Source organism: Arachis stenosperma, chromosome 2 (assembly GCF_014773155.1).
Source record: "Arachis stenosperma cultivar V10309 chromosome 2, arast.V10309.gnm1.PFL2, whole genome shotgun sequence".
Lineage (NCBI taxonomy): Eukaryota > Viridiplantae > Streptophyta > Magnoliopsida > Fabales > Fabaceae > Arachis > Arachis stenosperma.
The window spans coordinates 86,482,316-86,501,924 of record NC_080378.1 but is presented as its reverse complement, the minus strand read 5'-3'; the positions used below and the strand labels follow the sequence as shown (position 1 = coordinate 86,501,924).

The 19,609-nt window shown below is 35.3% G+C and overlaps 2 protein-coding genes across 2 annotated transcripts; both read left to right on the top strand.

Annotated features, from left to right (window-relative positions):
* Nucleotides 1-1,009, top strand: LOC130963105 (uncharacterized). The gene is made up of 2 exons (XM_057889256.1): nucleotides 1-313; nucleotides 357-1,009. Exons 1-2 carry the CDS (start codon nucleotides 1-3, stop codon nucleotides 1,007-1,009), a joined length of 966 nt encoding a protein of 321 aa, XP_057745239.1.
* Nucleotides 1,010-10,575: 9,566 nt separating this feature from the next.
* LOC130960693 (trihelix transcription factor ENAP1-like) lies at nucleotides 10,576-12,215 on the top strand. Its single transcript, XM_057886139.1, has one exon. The coding sequence runs from the start codon at nucleotides 10,926-10,928 to the stop codon at nucleotides 11,937-11,939; it is 1,014 nt and encodes a 337-aa protein (XP_057742122.1). The 5' UTR covers nucleotides 10,576-10,925; the 3' UTR covers nucleotides 11,940-12,215.
* The last annotated feature ends 7,394 nt before the right edge of the window (nucleotides 12,216-19,609 follow it).

Sequence of the window (19,609 nt, the reverse complement as noted above, 5' to 3'; positions counted from 1 at the left end):
ATGTCTCAAGACCATCATCAACTAGACAGCAATCTGATATGCCGAGTCATCTTGCCGTTGATACAGTCCAACCCATCTGTCAGTATTTCAGTTTTGCAAGGTGCAGTACAGGTGAGCTATCACTTCAAGTCGTCCTACAGAAAGGTGTGGATGGCCAAGCAGAAGGCAATTGCACAAATCTATGGGGATTGGGAAGAGTCGTACAATAAGGTTCCCAAGTTGCTTCAAGCACTGCAGAGCTATTTTTCTAGTACCATTTGTGACCTCCGCGTCAAACCATTATACAATGCGCACCTGTTTGTACGTGACTGCAGTATGTTCGACAAGGTATTTTTGGTCTTTTCCATCATGTGTAGAAGCCTTCAAGTATTGCAAGCCCTTTGTCTCTGTAGATAGGATGCATCTGTATGGAAGGTATAGTAGTGTGTTGCTTATTGCGGTGGCACAAGATGGGAATAGCAACATCCTGCCCATTGCATTTGCCATTGCGGAGTTCGAGAGTATGGAGTCATGGTCGTTCTTCCTAACTAAACTGAGACGCCACGTCACCCCACAAGATGGCCTGCTGGTTATCTCTGACAGATCTCAAGTTATCAAGGCAGCGCTTAGCTCCAATGATAGCGGTTGGCATCCCCCTAGAGCCTACCATGCTTACTACATCAGACACATGGCTGCGAACTTCATGACACGATTCAAGCCAGTCGAGGGCAAGAGGTACCTCATTAATGCTACTTATAGTCCAAGCAAAGTCGATTACGAGTGGTACATGAATGCATTGAGAGGAGTCTCGCCTACCATGGTTGACTGGGCTACTCGTTTTAGGAAGGAGATTTGGCTACAACATTGCGATGGCGGGCGTCGATTTGGCCATATGGCGACAAATCTATCCGAGTGCATCAATGCAGTGTTGAAGGGCACCCAGTACTTGCCAATATCTGCCATTGTGCGCATCACGTACGAGAGATTACAGAAGTTATTCATGACGAAGGGTAGAGAGGCGCAGTCATAGCTCGCTGCTAGATGCCAATTCTCAGAGAGACTATTGGTCGCCATAGAGAAGAACAGAAAAGGGATACCGAAGATGCGTGTCACTCACTGCGACAGGCGGGCATCGGTGTTTGTTGTAAAGGAGCTTGAGCCATTTGAGGGATGGGGGGCGGTTCCTTCCGTGTTCGGCTATCGAAGGGCACGTGTGACTACGGTTTATTCCAGTCACTCCACTATCCGTGCCGTCACGCACTAGCTGGGTGTGCCGCTGCTAGCATTGAGTGGGGCCCGTATGTGCATCCTGTGTATAAATAGGAAGTTGTTTTCAAGGTGTACGAGATGGAGTTTTTCCCTATCCTAGACGAGTCGATGTGGGCGGAGTGGCATGGGACTAGGCTATGTCCTAACCCATCAATGCGTCGAAAGGTAATTGGAAGGCCCGTGTCCACCAGATTCAGAAATGACATGGACGAGACTGAGCGGCATGAGAAGCGGTGTGGCCTGTGCAGGAAACACGATCATGCTAGAATGGGATGTCCTAATCAGCCCACGAGTGATGTATAAATCTCACTAGTGTCGTATGTTTATCGAAGTTGGCATGTGTTGGTCTTTTTTTTATGTAGTGTGTTGTCAATTGTTGTAGTGTCAATGTACGTGAAACTTTTAAAGTTCTAACCAAAGTTTTAATGAGAAGTAATCACTTTATGAGATGTTGGTTTTTTTTAAAGGAACAGTAAGCATAAGCATAAATGCAAATAAGAAAGAAAATGAATATAAATAATAATATACACAAACAAAGTACCACTAATATTCAGTCCAAGTTAAATCCGAATGTATATACCATACACCTAAATAATGAAAAATACATACATAGTGTAAATCGAACTACAGTATAGATAATACTACAAGCCCTATCTCTGGGTTGGATCCTGGTAGTGACGCCTATACCCAGTGCCACATGGGGGAGGCTGAGCCTGTCACTGAGGTCGGGCCGGTCGAGGATCTAGGCCCATGGTTGCAGGCTCCGGCTGACTATGAGGACGATACATCTGCATCCCTCCAGACGATGAACCCATGGCAAACTGGTGTAACTGAAGCTGAGTCTGCAGGTGAGGAGCTATGGGTGGGGTCACCTGAGGCTGGGACTGGGTCAGGTACATGCCATAGTCGTGGGAGAGGGGAGTCGCGTACTGGCTGCCTGGCCGAAGTCCCGTCTCATATGACCCAGCAGATGAGGGTGATATTTAAGGCATCCAGGACGAGGTCTGGACAGGAGCTGATGGGTGATGGTCCTCCGCGATGCCAACCTCTCTGCCTGTGCAAAATGTCTCGGCTAACCTATCCATGGCGGGTTCCTGCACCATGTATAGGAAAGCGTCGTCGAGAAGAATCTCATCAAGGAAGATGTCATCCTTATGTTGGGTCCTGAATGGACCTCCCTCATGCCAACCGGGTGGTGATGTATCCCACGCTGGCTGAAATTGATGCCCACCAGATCTGGATGAATGCCACGCTCCGAGGTGTGAGGGAGGGGGAAGAGGTGCATGAGTCGGTGCTGTAGGTGGAACGTCACCGTGAACTGGTAGATCTCTGTAATCCTCGTGATAGTGGAACTCCGCCTCCTCCTCCGAGTCTGCATCACCCCTAGCCCGTCGAGGCCCGACCCTTTCCCTCCAGACTGGCTCACCTGGGCGACGCTCCCTCCTAGCTGGTCAGTGAGTGTCCTCTCTGACCTTCCTCACACGTCTCCTTCGATCCGGCACGCCCCTCGGAAGGGTCAGATCGTCCCTCGGCTGACTGGCAGTGGGCTGGACATCGGAGGGCAACTCCACCAGCCTGGGGTCCTCCAAAAGCTCCTAGCCAGATGGATGCCTCACACGGCAAGCCCCGCGCCACCAATCGTAGTACTCAGCGGTCGGCCTAGTATCGACTGTATAATGAACTGTGATCCTGCGACCATGCTCGAACCTCTGCCTCCAACTGTCGTACCACTGCTGGAGTCGCTTCGGCCACCAAACATCCTCACCGCGATTAGTGGTGGTCAGATACCTGATGTTAAACATATTAAATAAATAAGATAGTCTCACTATCAGATGCACAAACAACAACCAACGTATAACTTTGAAGAAACTAACCACGTTCATACCTGTCAATATTCACTAGAATCCCTAGCACTGGCTACTCCCCATTGAACTGCCGTTTCACCCGATCGACGTGGTGAAACCTGAGAATGTTAAAGCAGACTATAGAAATGGCCAACAACCAAGTACCACACTCGTCCTCCTCACAGAACCAATCTGGGCACAAACCCTGCAGTGTAGGGTCGTCGTACACCCTCCATGAAAATTGAATAAAAAAATGTTTAACAAAATACCAAGTATTACAACACAGTACTTTGAAGGAAATATCAAAATATTTAATTTCATGACTTACCTCATGAACCGTAACCGGTCGATGGATACCCTATACTGCAAGACCCTGGACTGGTGCTGGTCTCTACTCTACTGCTGCAATCCAACCAATCTGAAAGTAACAAAGACATATACAACTTCTTAAGTTACAAACAATGCGAATTAACAGCAAAGTTTAACATGAAACGAAAAAGTAATATTTCGATACCTGACAGCTAGCGGGAACTGGTAGACTCCTCTATCCGGTGGACACCACTTAAGAAATCTCTGGTAAATTTAACTCGTCAGCAGCGGAGTGCAACCGGCGATATTCGTGACTCCCCGCTGTGCCACCAAACAGAGTGACTGGTAAGTCCAGGCCAGCACATCAGAGCGCCATGATAACGCCCTGCACTCCGCGAAGTCCCAGAGAAATGGCAGCCACCGTACGTGCACCAGGTTGTTCGACTTGTCTGTCAGCAGATACCCTCTTATCAGTAACATAATGTAGCATCGGGCATACTGTCGGAGGGTCTCAGGATCGTCGGTGGGGGGCATCTGTCGGACACGTTCACACAACCAGACCAGCTTCAGCGTGAATGACTCCTTCCTCTGCGCTGCCTGCGGTGCCACCACAGAAGGTTTGGCACCAAGCAGCTACTCCACCATCACCCACATCTCAGTGTTAAAATCAGTGGATTTTATCAACTATCCTCATGCTTACCCATATAATTTCCATGTTTTTAAGTTTCCTTCTGAATTTTGTGTTATGATTGAAAACATGCTTCCTAAGCCTTTAAATTACTAATTTTTAATCCTCTCGTATTACTATTCGATGTCGTGATGCGTTTGTTGAGTGATTACATGATTTATAGGGTAAGAATGGCACAGGGGATGATGAGAAAGTATGTTAAAGTGGAAGGAACACAAGAAATTGAAGATTTGAGCAGCTAGGACTGACGCGCACGCGTGGCTGATGCGTACGCGTGACCAGGAGCGTTGTCCACTGTCGCGTACGCATGACTGATGCATACGCGTGACCACTGCACAGTCCAGGTGACGCGTACACGTGGCTAACCCGTACGCGTGACGAGCATCACGTGCTGCAATTACAGGAATTCGCTGGAGGCGATTTCTGGGCTGATTTTTTGCCCAATTTCAAGCCCGAAAATGAAGACAATAAGCTGGGAATGGAGCTGAGACAGAGACACTTACACTTTAGCTTAGTTTTTGAGTTTTGAATTCTAGTGAGAGAAACTCCTACTTCTCTATAGGGTTTTTGGTATTCTTAGCTTTTGCTTTCTGTTGGATCTTGAGAGAAACTGCTGTTACCTTCAATTTTAGTTATTTTTCTTCTAGTTTTCTTCTTTGATTTCTTTAGTACTCTTTTCAATTTGGTTACTTGAACTCATGTTTGGATTTTGTTACTCTTGAATTTTATTATTGCATTGAGTAATTTCCATATCTATTGTTATTGCTTGTTTGTTATGGCTGATTATTGTTTGTGGTAATTTGGATTGAGTTATTTTATCATTTTTATCATGTCTTTTATTTGCGCCAACCAAGTGTTTGAGAAAATGTCATCCATGATAATGGAGTAGATTTTCTTGCTTGGTTTAGGGGTTGAGTAATCGGAGCCACTTGAATTGTTATACTCAAGTGTTAATTGGTAATTGAAAATTGCTAACTAGCTTAAACCTCACCAACTCTAGTTCTTCTCTACGAAGTGACTAGGACTTGGTTTAGTGGTGTTCACTTGAATTTCCTTCAATTGCTATAGGATAACTAAGTGAGAGCAATGAGCTTTACCATCACACTTGAAAAAGACAACGAGCAGTGACGGATCTAAAAAATTTTGATAGTGGGGGCAAAATATATATAACATGATAATAATTTTTATAATAAAAATATTACGTTTACATAAAAAATTAGCTATTAAATTATCTACTATAAATTTGTGTATAAATACATATATCATTTAACTTATTTTTAATGTATATTTTGTATTTTAAAATTTGTATTTTAAGATTTATTCTGTACAAGTGATTATTTTATGTATACGTAGCATAATTGTTGTTATAATTATATTTTGTTATTGAAAAATATGATTAGGTTTCAAAATATCTAATTACAAATTAAATACTAAAATAGTAATTTAAATAATAACATATAATTTAAAATTTAATTTTTTATATTTCATATTTTAAAACCTTAACAATATAGTTAAAATATTTTTTTGTATATGTCGTTAAACAATCATTTAAAACTCAACTTTCATACAATTAGCTCTTGATAATATTATTTATAGTTGAAAAAGTTCATTTAATTAGTGTAGTTATTATGAAAAAAACTAAAGCTAATTTTAAAAGAAGAAATACAAATGGATAGATAATATTCTTTTGAGTCGATTTCTAAGAAAGAACATCAATCTTATTTAAATTTGAAACTTGATCATTATAATGGACATCTAATATGACGTTCTTAAATTGGCTATCAAATATCGAAAGTTGAATAAAAAATTATTGTGGGTCAAATTTAATAATTTAGTGAGGACAAATAAATATTATTATTATATACTACTCAATAAAATTCCAAATTGTAGTGGGGGCGCTTGTCCCCACACCCTAAAGAGTGGATCTGTCCCTGATAACGAGGATAGAAATTTCGATTCTCGCCCCTAACCAAGACTTTTTACATTGATTAATTATCAACTTTTTGCTAGTTATATATTGCTATAATTTCTAGTTATTTATTTTTCTTGTCCTTCACTTCAAAAAAAAATCTCCAGAAAATCCTAACCAATAATTTTCATCTTGTGTCAACTCCGAGGGAAAATATCCCGGATTCTACTCCCAGTTATTTATTTCATTTGTGACACATTTTAACTTTGATTAGCGAAAATCTCGTCGGTTAAGACTGTACTTGCAACGTTGATTTGGAAAAATACTTTTGGTAATTTTTGACCGGCATTTATCCGCTTATCAATAAGTTCAATGAGAAAAGGAGATCCATATTGATAGAAGCGTCCATTTCCAAAAATGCCAACCTTAGAGTTTCTTATCTTGAACTTCATCAAAAAGATCACCACAGTTGCTCCTAGGTTAGCTTGGGTTTGAATAGGAAAGACCTTCTGTGCCTCAAAAAATTTCGCATTTGGTAGCTTATCTTCGTAAAAAAGAAGCGATAGTCTATTCGACAAAGAAAGAAAAATGCGTGGAGGATATTAGGATGACAAAATTAAAAGGACAGGAAATCAAGAAAGAGGGATCCTACACATCGATGATAATGTCAGCATGATCAAAAGAAAGAGCAGAGGAGGAAGAAGTTGCCAGGACGATTTATGACAACATTAATAGTGGCAACCTGTAATATGTAAGAACTAGGAGTGTTTAAGGATTTGGTTAGTTTGAGTTTGGAGAAGAATGAAAACCAAATCGATTAAATTTTAATGTATTCGAATTGGTTTGGATATGAGATTTTCTATAAGTAAACTCAAACCAATTCGAATCAATTAAATTCGAATTAGATTGATTCAAATAATCAGATACTTGATTGAAAATAAAATTTAGAAAAATATTTAAAAATATGTAAATAATATATAATAATAAAAAAAATAAAATTATACTTAAATAAATATCATAATTCAAATAAAAAAGTATATATATTATTATATTTTATTTTTTTAAATTAATTTAAAGTTAATCGAATATTCAGTTTGATTCGAATTCTACAATTTCATAATCAATATCAAAATTAATTAAAATCAGGTTTAATCAAATCTGACTCACTTATATCTAATTCTATTAATAAGAGGCCAATTATAGTATACAAATTTTCATATACAGATATTCTCTTAAAAAGGTATCATGATGACACGTGTAACAATATTGGTAGGTGGGGGAATAGTTTACAGATATGATTCAGAGAGCTTGTGATACTGGGCCTCGAAGTATTGGATTGTGATATTGAGCTTTCTTAAATAGTTTTTTTTACCATTTTTTTTTACTAAAGATAAAGAGATTCGAATTCGCAACCTCTTAGATGAATATGGGAAGACTATGCAATTTGAGCTATAACTCATTGGCAATATATAGTTAATTTTGAACATACCAATAATATGATTGAAATAGTTATTATTTAAACTGAATTGAATTATCTCGATTAATTATTTTTAAAAGTTTTGAATTTTCAAAACAATCTTGTTTTTTAATTAATAGTTATGTGGTATAATATATATCTCTGCATGCATGTGTGAACATTTAACGAAGAAAGAAGATCAATATTTTAACAAAAATAATAGTTAATCTTTTCGAAAGAGAAAGACAGCAAAATAAACTTATTTTTTATGTCATAAATATTATAATAAAAATATATTTTTTAATCAATATTTGTTTATTGTAATGAGTAGTATAATAATTGTTTAAAGATACAAAATTGTAATAATTATAATAAGTAGTATAATAAAAAAATTTCATAATTATTTTAATTGTAATAAGTGTTAATTATATTTAAAAAAATATACAATAGTTTTTTAGTATATTATTTTAATTTTATACTCAAAGAATTATTTAAATTATAAATATATTTTTTATTATTCATAATTATTAATATATATATTTTTAAATATATATAAATAAAAAATTTTAAATTTTTTTTAATCTTTAAATTATTTTTTAAGAATATATATTTAATGTTGAGTACTTTTTATTTATTTTAAAATATTGAGGACAGAATTTTTTTGACAATGTGTTCAAAATTCGAGAGTAATTTAGGAAAATTTTTTATATTTATTTGATATTATTTATAATAAGTTTACCAACTTTAAAATTAATCAAATTAAACAAAACTATTTTTATTAAATTAATTCTATTAACCATAAAAGTTTTATTATTAAAAATAATAATGACAAATGTTAAAAAATGAATTTTTGGTATTTTTATTTAAATAAATTAAATTTCATATTTATATTTGCATGTATTTTTTTAAAAGTATTTATATATTTTTTTACCACTAAGTGCGAGAAAAAATATTCATAACTAACTTTAGGCCCATGCAAATTATAAAAATCTTGGAAAAAATATAAAGTTAATTGAAAAAAGATAAAATAATAGATCTTTATATGCTATTTAGTTTATGTTCTGGGTTTATATTTTTATGGTATGTAGGAAAATACCAAGCTCACCGTATAACAAATTTTATTAAAATTAAATTGAGACGTTTTAGTTATAAATTTCATTTTCATATATTACAAATTATTTATTATTTAGTATAATTATTTGTTTGAAAACTTATTTAATTGTTTTGTTATTAAATATTTATTCAAGAGTTGAGAATTTTTTATAATTACTAAATAAAAAATTCATATGTTTTATTATATTCTAGAAGAATATTATCATCAACTTTATAACAACTAAGTATGGAGATAAATATATCTCTAAGAAAATAATCTAATCGTGTTTTAAAATTACAAGAAATATAAGTTTTGTTATCTTCTTCTTCATCATAATTTTTTCAACAAAAATTTTATAAGAATATTTAAATAACTATTTAAAAAATACACACAAAAAATAGACAAAAATTTGATTTTTATATTTTTTATTTTTTAAAAGTATTATTGATTGTTGACAAAAGAATCATAAAAAATATACTTAACAAAAAGTTACAAAATTTTAAGGATAAAAATATCTCATTTTGCTAATCATGCTTACAAAATACTGTATTAAAATTTAATTTTTAAAATATTTTTTGAGAATACATATTTAATGTTTGATATTTTTGTTGCGTTTTTAAATTATTTGAGGATATTTTTATTAATAACAAAAACAGAGATAATAGATATAGATCAGAAAATAGAGATAATAAATATATATCAAAAAATAAAGATAATAGATATAGATCAAGAAATAGAGATAACAGATATAAATCGAAAAACAGAGATAACAGATATAGATCGAAAAATAGAGATATAGATTAGTTTTGTTTTTGGAAAGGGAGCGTGTGCGAGTTGTTTATTTCAAGAATAGGTTGGATCGAACTAACTGCACTTTTTTCTTTATATATATATAAATAGAAAAAAGTGCATGAGATATAGATCAGAAAATAGAGATAACAGATATAAATCGAAAAATAGAAATAACAGATATAGATAAAAAAATAGAGATAAGATCAAAAATAGAGATAACAAATATAGATCAGAAAATAGAGATGATAGATATAAATAAAAAAGAGATAATAGATATAGATCGGCATTTTTTAGGCCATAATGATTTATTATACTATCTTTGTTTACAAAAATGCAGGTAAGCTTGCCTCGTTAAAACCTCTTCAAACAAAACTCTTTTTGAAAAAAATCTTGTAATTAGGAAAAAGAGTACAAGCATGTCATGTCTTTTAATTATAATATTGTTTTAAAGAAGAAATATTCCAAGAGTTAGGTAGCATTGTACCATCTAGAGATTCAAAGAATTTTTATTTTTTATTTTTCCACAGACGGTGCCAACTGTTCTTGTAGAGGTTGACCAGTGTATAATTCGTCTGCCGATAAATACTTGTAAGCTTTTCGTCAGGATGAGATATACGTTGGCAATGAGAGAACAATGACGTGGGTACTTGAAAAAGACACTCCGACAATTAGTATGCACGTGTCACTCCAAGATAAAATTTAAAAAAATATTTATAAATTTATATGGATTTACATCTTTATCATAGAAGGACACTTAATAAGATTATCCATATTGGTAAACACCTAAATAAGATCCATTCTGATTTAAAGTTTTCGGCTGTTTATGTTCTCTTTGGGATATAAACCTTATCGAGCTATAAAGTATAGGAAATATTTCAAGTGCACTGGAAAGTACCGGTGCATTAGTTATTTTAACCGATAATTTTAATTAATATATATTATATATTTTTTTTATAATTTAGATCAACGATTAAAACAAGTGGAGCACCGGTACTTCCGGTGCACTTGAAATGCTTCCTAAAGTATAAACTGCCTGTGTATTATAAGTTTATAACCCCATGTTTATTACTTAGATGCCTTGCGTTTCTTTTTGTGTTTTATGGACGAGGATGCGTGTTTGGTGTCGAGTTTTTTGTCGTTATTGTGTTTTTTCTATTATAAAATGCAACCGGAGCGGTTACGTAGAAGCCCAAAGGCCCAAACTAGACACACTAAAAAGTAAAAACTGAGAGCAGTCTAGTCTGGTCCATCACCGTCCCACAACTGCCAGTCTGCCACAGCCTGCGCACTAACTGTCTGTGACACAGCCCACTATGCTCCCTCCCTCAACGCCCTGTCACTGTCCCAAAACCCACGAACACACCCGCCACGCTCACAAGTCACAACCACCACCACCATCACCATTCACCACCACCACAACACCAAATGTCAACCCCCAAAGTCACCCACCCAATTCACTTAGTAATAATAACACCTCAACACCAAACAAACATAACCACCCCAACCCCAAACTCACGCAGCCAAATACCCTAACCAACCATAAATAAATCGTAAGTCACAACCCTAACACACAATTCACATCACCAATGGCCTCCTCACCCACACCCACACCCACACCCTCATCTCCAAAACTAATTGCTCCAATTACCACCATAACCGCTACCACAGCCACAACCACAACAACAAACACCACAAACGACGCCGTTTCGCCCACCAAGAAACCCCAACCGATTCCATGGACTCACCAGGAGACCGTTAACCTGATCAGGGCGTACCAGGAGAAATGGTACGCCTTGAAGCGCGGCCCACTCCGGGCCAACCAGTGGGAAGAGGTCGCCGTCGTCGTCGCCGCCCGCTGCGGCTACGACTTTAACCATCCTTGCAAGTCCGCCGTCCAGTGTCGCCACAAGATGGAGAAGCTCCGCCAGCGCCACCGAGCCGAGAAGAAGCAACATCTTCTCACCACCTCCCGCGTCCCTGCCCGTGCCACGTGGCAGTATTATGGCCTTATGGATGAGCTGGAGCGTGGCCCAATGCCGATCTCCGCCCGGCCCATAACCTCCATGGCGCCTACGGGCGGCAACGACGACTACGGTAATTACGGAAGTTTCGATCAAAATGACGATGATTTCATTGAGGAAAGTGAAGAAAGGGAAAATTATATAAAATCAAAGAGTATTAATTATCTTCTTAGCAAGAAACCCTCAATGAACAAGTGTAGAGGGATTTTGAGGGATCGTGTTCCAAAAGGATTGTGGAGATTTGATGGTGCTGACTATGATGATGATGATGATGATGATGATGATGATGATGATGATGATGATGGTAATTGTGGTGGTGGTGGTGACGAGAGAGGAGTGGTAATGGTGGATGAGAGGGCTTTGGTTTCGGGTTTGAGTACAGAGATAAAAGACTTCACTGAGAGGTTCATTGGGATGGAGAATTTGAAGATGAGGATCGTGAAGGAAACTGAGAGGCGGAGGTTGGAGATGGAGAACAGGCGGATGGAGATGATCCTTGAGTCGCGGCAGCGGACCATTGATTCGATTGGGAGGGTGTTCGGGTCATCCAAGAGACTCAAGATGAGTGAAGGAAGCTGAAGGTTTCATCTCATTTTTTTAGTCTTTTGATTTTTTAGTGCCAGTTAAATTTTTTGTCCTTGTCACCATATCTTGTTATAGACTTATAGGATCATTTACTTGAGTGCCCAGGAAGAGGCTAGCTTTGCAATTAGTGCATTGTTCTTCATGCAGAGTTGTTTTCCACTACTGTAAGAATTTAGCTCCTAAGGATGGTTGATTAGTCTGCACAATGTGCAATATAATTATATCATCACGATGAAAATAAAAATAGTAAATAATAAATCTTTTTGCATAGCTTGCTGTTAGTTAATTGTTATTATTTATATTTTTTCCGTGGTTGCTCAAAGTTCTCATGTTTTTGGGTATGAGTTGGTTATAGTGACCTAATGTGGAAAGACTGTCTTGCTGCTTTTGCTGTGGTTGCCGTTGTTAGTTATAGCACAAGTAGCATTAGTTTCTCTTCGGCACAAGTAACAAAGGCGGATTACACGTATTTTCCTTTGTTACACATTGATCATGATCTTCAACGTATGCATGTTTCATTTGGAGAAAATCTTTGATGAATGAAAGACTAGAAGCATGAATATTGCAAAGTAAAAGTTTCGCTATACGAACACTTACTGTGTTAAGTGTTCTGTCATTGTTGTAAATTTTCTTATTTTCATTTGTAGACAATTCATACAATAGCTTAAGCTGTTAGTTAGTTAGCTGCATGCATGGGATGGGAATAATAAATAACATATTTCATTGGCGGTTGGTTACTTGGTTTTAAAATGAAGATATGAAGTTGTACTTGATTTGTATATATATTATATATGCTGGTTTTACACCTTTTTGGTTTCACTAAGAAATGACTAAATTGGCATTTGATTGAGTGCCTTTGTACACGTATAGTTCTAATATGGTAACTACTATCAACAAAAAAGTACTTTTCTCATCATTTGCGAGAATTAGCTTCCTTTTTAAAAAGGCTCTAGAAAGAGTTACACAACAGCAGAGCTTGTTTCTAAGCTTAAATATGTGTGTGCCGGCTGATGCTAATTTTTGAAATATGTGTCTGAAAATAGCTATATAGAAGAAGATCCTTCATCAACACTTTCTTTATGTAGGGGATGCTCCAAGATATGCTGCAATCCCTCTACAACCCATTTGGTGTAGTTCTTCATTTTTGGAATTGTTTTATGACTGAAATAGTGTGATAAAGCAATTATTGTCTCTTAGCCTTGGTGTAATGGAATCCTTTTAGTTAAACAGTACTTGGATGATCTTCTGGTAGCATCATTAGTACACGTTAGAGTATCTTATTTTGGGTACAATCAAGTTAAAGAATGTTGTATTGTATGGTAAATTTTGGCCATAGTAGTGATTTCAAAGTAGACCTCCTTTTCTATTGCAAAGTATAACTTTTTTAGTGAAGAAGCTTACTCAGGTTTCAAGATGTAATGTTAGTCCAATCAGATATACAGTTTTTTTCTTTTTTCTTTTTTGGTACAGAGGTGGTTATATAAAAATATATATTCTTTGTATTGTTTGTGATCAAATTTTTCCTATATAGGCTTGCGGTGCCCTAAAGCAAGATCTCATTGGAATTTGCATGAGACTCTCTTGCATTTGCCTTATGAACTTGGAATTTAGATCTTCTAAAGTGGGGAGATTAATAAAATGATCAAGTGAGGGGTTAATCACCATTCAATTTGTAACTCTCATTGTATGTGAGTCTCATTATCTCTATTTAAGAGTGATTAATTTCTAACTTTATTACTTTATCAACTCCTTATCTTTATTTAAGAGTGATTAATTTCTCACTTTATTACTTTATCAACTCCCTCGTATTAGAAGATCTTAATCCATCAACTTGCATGAGTTTTTCTTACAAACTTCAAGTTTTGCTAGTTCGAAAAAAAGAATAAAATCTCAGAGGGATCACACGAAGCAAAGATCCTATGGTAAAAGCAGATCTTTTTGCCGTGCTTTGGTAGTTTGGTGTATTTAGTTGGAAAGGAACTCCAGGGATTTCTACAATTCTTTTTCAACTGTTGGTTTTATTTGGGATAAGAAACACTGCTGGCTTCCCTTTGAGTTCAACAATCAGCATTTGGTCTCTTCGAGGGTGTTTTGTTATCTGAGATTCAAAGGAACGGGCATGCTTTGTTATATGGTCTAATACACTAATCCATTTGGTCTTAAGCCATGTACTTTGTATCTTAATAAGTCATCGCAAACATATATAGAGTAAATTAACAAATCAGTACTTGAAAATTTTTTATGTGGACAAAAATAACTTTAAAAAATGCAAAATAAAAGAATTCTTCAAAAGATTATTAAGTTTGACAAAAATAATTAAATATTAACTGATTATATTTTCATTAACGAAAAATATTTACGTAACTAGTAAAATAAAGGACATGATAAATTCAGCTAACAATATAATTACCTGGCATTCTTAGTTAAAATAAAAAGTGATGCTACACATACAAATATTTTTGACAATTAAATTTAATTAAGTTGGTTCAAATCCAATAAAAACTAGCTTTATTATTAGCGCGTGTGAACACGCTACTTTTTGATATCCCAATTCTTCTTTGCATTCTTCTTCTTCTCCTTCGTGTTCTTTCTTCTTCTTTACATATTTTCATGTCATCGTCGTTTTTTTATTGCTTTGTTATTGTTGTATATTTTTTTCTTTTCTTTTTCCTCTTCTGATGATTTTTGCAACATTATATGTCTTCTTTTTTATCTGATTTTTTTTCTTTTTTTCTTGTTTTTATTCTTGTTATGAAGGTAAAACAAAAGAATTATGAGAAGTTGAAACAAAAGAAATGATGATGATGTTGAAGAAGAAGAAGAAGGGAAGGATGAGTTTTGAGTTATGCAAAATTTATCAGAAAAAAACACCGAAATTTTTTTACCATGACACATAAATTTTTGAGTTACATTTATTGGATTGAACTTTTGCCATAAATAAAAATAACACCAAAATTTCATAATTTTAACATCAAAATTTTGTTACAAAATACAGAAATCTCTTTTTTAATGCCACATTTTCTTTTGATTTTTATTTTTTTCTTTCTTTCTTTTCTTTTACTTTTACATCTTCTTTTAAGAATATTGCTTCTCATATTAGACTTAAATGAACATGTATTGCAATCTTATTTAGTTGAATGAATGTAGATTCACACCTATTGGATTAAATTCTTGCTAGAAACAAAAATAAGAGTGAACTATCAATCTGGTCCTTGTCCATTTCTCAAAATGACAACGCGACCCTTCAAGATAAAAACAATCCACTTCGGGCTCGGTCCTCCTCTATTTTCGTGACACAACGCGGTCCCTATGGGTATTTTTTCGTCAATTATGAACGGAAAATACTGACGTGTCAAGTTCAAAAATGGACAAGGACCTATCTTTTCGAGGAGTTTGAAAAACGGACTGGACGACGGCGCAGACTGGACAACGGCGTGAACTGGACGATAGCGCGAACTGGACGATGGTGCGAACTAGACGACGACGCTCTCCAACTCTTTGTTGTGCCTGCGACAGAGATAATTGGACGACTTGCAACGACTTCGAGCGACGATGGATGACTTCCTTGATGGCGGACGACGCTCTCTGGCTCTCTCAGGCTCTCATTCTCTCCGGCATAGAGGAGGAAGAATGGAATATGAAAGTGAGTTGTGGGTAAGTGGGTGACCGCGTGAAAGGGAAAGAAATTAGGGATTTGGACTCTTTTATTACTAGGTTAAAGGAAAAACTGGTAAAAAGAAGCACTAATGAACACCTTCTTCGGTTCGGTTTGTTTCGGTTCGATTTCTACCAAGTCAACTAAAAATCGAACTAAACCGATCGGTTTAATTCGATAAAACTAAAAAATCGATTTTTTATTTTTCATTCGATTGTTGTAAATTTCAGTTCAATTTTACAGTAATTTTCTGTCCAATTTGGTAACTTACACCCCTAGTTGCATGCCCTCTTCTTGCCTTGTTTGCTGGTTCCTAGAACTTGGCCCAGCTTGCCACACCCTAGGGTGGCGTTGCACGCCATCTTCCATGGTTCTCCCAGGGCTTCTCTGATTGTTCCTCCTTTTCTTCGGCCTTACCTACAATTTTTCAACAATCTCTTAAACATATCAAAACTTAAGGCAACTCCACAAAAAAATCAATTAAGTCGCAATAGTCTCAATTATAATGAGAAACTCACTAACTTTATTCAAAGAAATAATAAAGAAAAACAACTAAAGATGCTCATGTATCACATGTGAATCGGAGAAACTTTACTTACTGTTATTTACAACAAAAAACACTTCTGAATGAAGAGAATGAATGTTCTCTTGAATTTCAATTAATTTTTTTCTCTATCTACATTCATTTGGATCAAAGACTTTGTCAACAACTATAAAGAAGAGCCTTTGAAGCTTTCAACAATACGCTTTTCTCCTCATTGATATCTTTGTAGACAATTTTCTCCAAAAAAATAATCTCCTACAACAACACTAAAATTAGTTAATAACATAAAAGTAACGTAAAAATAACATCAAAATTTGATAGAATAGATTACAAAAGGAATTGTTACCACTTGCTTTAAATTGAGGGCATTTTTTATCTTGGCTGGGGTGATCTTGATTTATTTATACTGCGGGTCCAGTTGAACTTTTATATAAATAAAAGGAATGAGCTACTTCTTTCAGAAGCTTGTGTGTAACATTTAAGTTTGGAATATGTCTTAGAGTATCAAATTCCAATTCATCTACAAGAACTTTCTTTTCTTCACTCATTTTGCTTAATATTTCTAATATTGTTCCTGTTGAGCACTGCAAATCATGAGTTTCCTGTAAATAAGGCTGGAAATGAGCCGAGCTGAGTCGAGCTAGACTACGTTCAAGCTTGACTCACAAAAATTGAGCTTGGCTCACGACTGGACTCATTAACAATCGAGTCTATTTTGTAAGCTCAAGTTTGGCTCAACAAAAGCTCACGAACTGGCTCGAGCTCATGAACTGGCTCAAATAATAAGAACATAATCTATAATTCTATATCAATAAATTATAACTTATATATGTTTAAAAAATATTTAAAAGAGATCAATTTTATATATTATCTATCTATTAATTATAGATTTTTTATTTATATCCTATATCAAAATTATATATAAAAATGACTATAAAATTTTAAATAATTAAGAACATTAATATATATGTCAAATTATATATATATATATATATATATTTTAAGCTATATGTCAAATTTATTCAAGTTCAAATTTGACTTATTTAATTTATGAGCTCGATTTCAAGTTTAAGTTCGGCTCACTAGCTCACGAGTTTAACTTATTAAGCTATTAACGAGTCGTGCTCGAGCTAACTCATGAGCTGGCTTGACTCACTTCCAACCCTACCTGTAAACAATTGAAAATTATTTTATATAGATTTTTATACAATAAAAATGGAGTTGTTTTAACATGTATATGCTTACATCATATGTTAGTACCTTCTTCTTTGAGATGCTCTTCTTAGCAACTTTTTTCATTGTCACTTTGACGGTAAGGAATAAAAAATTTGGTTAATTAGTAACAGCACAATATTTATATCTAAAATGCATCAAAATTACTTAAGATGACGATACATAAATTCAATTCAAAAGAAGCACACAAACGAGATTCAATCATCCACAAAAATCTATGCATGTAAATTTTAAATTTAAAAAAGTCATCAATATGACTTAAATAACACCAAAAACATTACAACTATCTTGCATGAACTAATTACACCAAATTCAAGTCATGAGACTAAGTACACCTCATTTAAATTTAAAATGTACCGAAATTAAATAATGATGATGACATACAAACTCAATTCAAAATAAACACAAAAACAAGATTCAATCATTCACAAAACACACATCCATGTAAATTTTAAATCTAGAAGAATCATCAATATAACTTAAATGATACCAGAAGCACTACAACTATTTTGCATGAACTTATTACACCAAATCCAAGTCAATGAGACAGAGTGCATCTCATTTAAATCCAAAATTCACGGAAATGACTTAATGCTGACGACGCACAAACTCAATTCAAAACAAGCACATAAACAAGATTCAATCATCCACAGAAAACACATGCACGTAAATTTTAAATCTAGAAAGGTCATCAATATGAGGTACATAAACACTGACCTAGCATAATTATCACAAAATAAACACTATAAAAAATTCCATTCATAATTTCTACTTTATCGTGAGAACACAAATTAAATATATTAAATACATAAAAATATTACTATTTAGTGTTTCTCGACAATAAATGCGAGAGAGAAAAGAAAAACAGAATAGAAATGTACAATTTAGGTTTTGATTACCTTCAATAATGCTTTTACGGTGTTTTTTGTTGAAGATGTGAACCTAGCACCGATAGTTTCTTTGAGTTTTTGCAGAGATTTTTGAGAGAAGAGTCGTTTGAAATTTCTGTTATAAGGTTATGATGAGTTTAAAAATTGTTTTTTCTACAAGAGAGTATGACATGCAAAACGTTAATGAAGAGCATAGTTCTGAAAAACAAGCCGGATCGGCCGGTTCAATTAGGTTAATCGAAAATTGGTCACCAAGCCGCTCCAGATGAGCCTATAAACTGTTTGACAAAAAATCGGTTACAGAACTGGTCGAATCGATGGTTAACCGGTGAACTGGTAGAACCGTCAGATTTTTTAGAGGGTTTTCAGTTCGAAAATAAACCCTCCAAACAATGCCGTTTTATCTTCTTTTTTTTTATAAAAAAGAAAAAGCGAAAAACGGCAATACTGAAGTCTGAACCCTAAAGACCTAAATCAATCCCCGTAAGGCCGTAACCATCTTCTTCACAAACTTATCTCTCCTCTCTTCTCTGAGAATCGCGCAGCCACCAATCGCATCGCCACCGCAGCCCGCCACCACCGCATCCCGCAGCCACCACAGCGACGGGTTTGACAACCACAGCCCCACCGCCTCGTTGTCATCACGGAGCTCGCCTTCTCTGTGTTCGCCGGTATCACGTCCTCTGTCGTCGCCGTTGCTCGCCGCCGGTAAGTAATACTCTGTTCCATGTTTCGCACTTTGCAGCCATCTCCTCGGCATCTGCTTCCTGCTCTGTTCCATGTTTTTGATTTTTTGTTCAAGCGTTCATGATTTTTTTGCAGAGGTTATTGTTTGTTGAGGTTATTAATTTATTTTTTGCTGAGGTTATTTTTTTCTGTTCTGATTTTTGTTCAAGTGTTCATGATTTATTTTTGCTGGGTTAGTACTTGTTTGCTGAGGTTATTAATTTATTTGTTATTCTATTCATGATTTTGTTGTTGAGGTTATTGTTTGCTGGTTTAGTAAGTGTTTGCCAAGGTTATTAATTTATTTGTTATTCTATTCATGATTTGGTTGCTGAGGTTATTGTTTGCTGGTTTAGTAATTATTTGCTGAGGTTATTGATTGTTGGTTTAGTTTTATTGTGGGGTTGGCTGAGTTAATTTTGTTCATAATTTTCTGTGGGGTTTGCTGATTTTACTAGAGAGTTTGCTGATTTAAATTTTATTGTGGAGTTTGTGGAGTTTGCTGAGTTTTACTAGTGTAGACGATGTTTCTATCAACTTTGAGAGGAACAAGAGCAGGGTATTGATCAGAGTTTAGGCTTCTGAGTTTCTTGTTGAGATTCTGTGCAAAAGTTGA

Coding starts and splice junctions, on each gene's coding strand:
- LOC130963105 (XM_057889256.1), top strand. CDS start 1: ATGTCTCAAGACCATCATCAACTAGACAGCAATCTGATATGCCGAGTC. Junction 314..356: donor CCTGTTTGTACGTGACTGCA/GTATGTTCGACA, acceptor CATCATGTGTAG/AAGCCTTCAAGTATTGCAAG.
- LOC130960693 (XM_057886139.1), top strand. CDS start 10,926: ATGGCCTCCTCACCCACACCCACACCCACACCCTCATCTCCAAAACTA.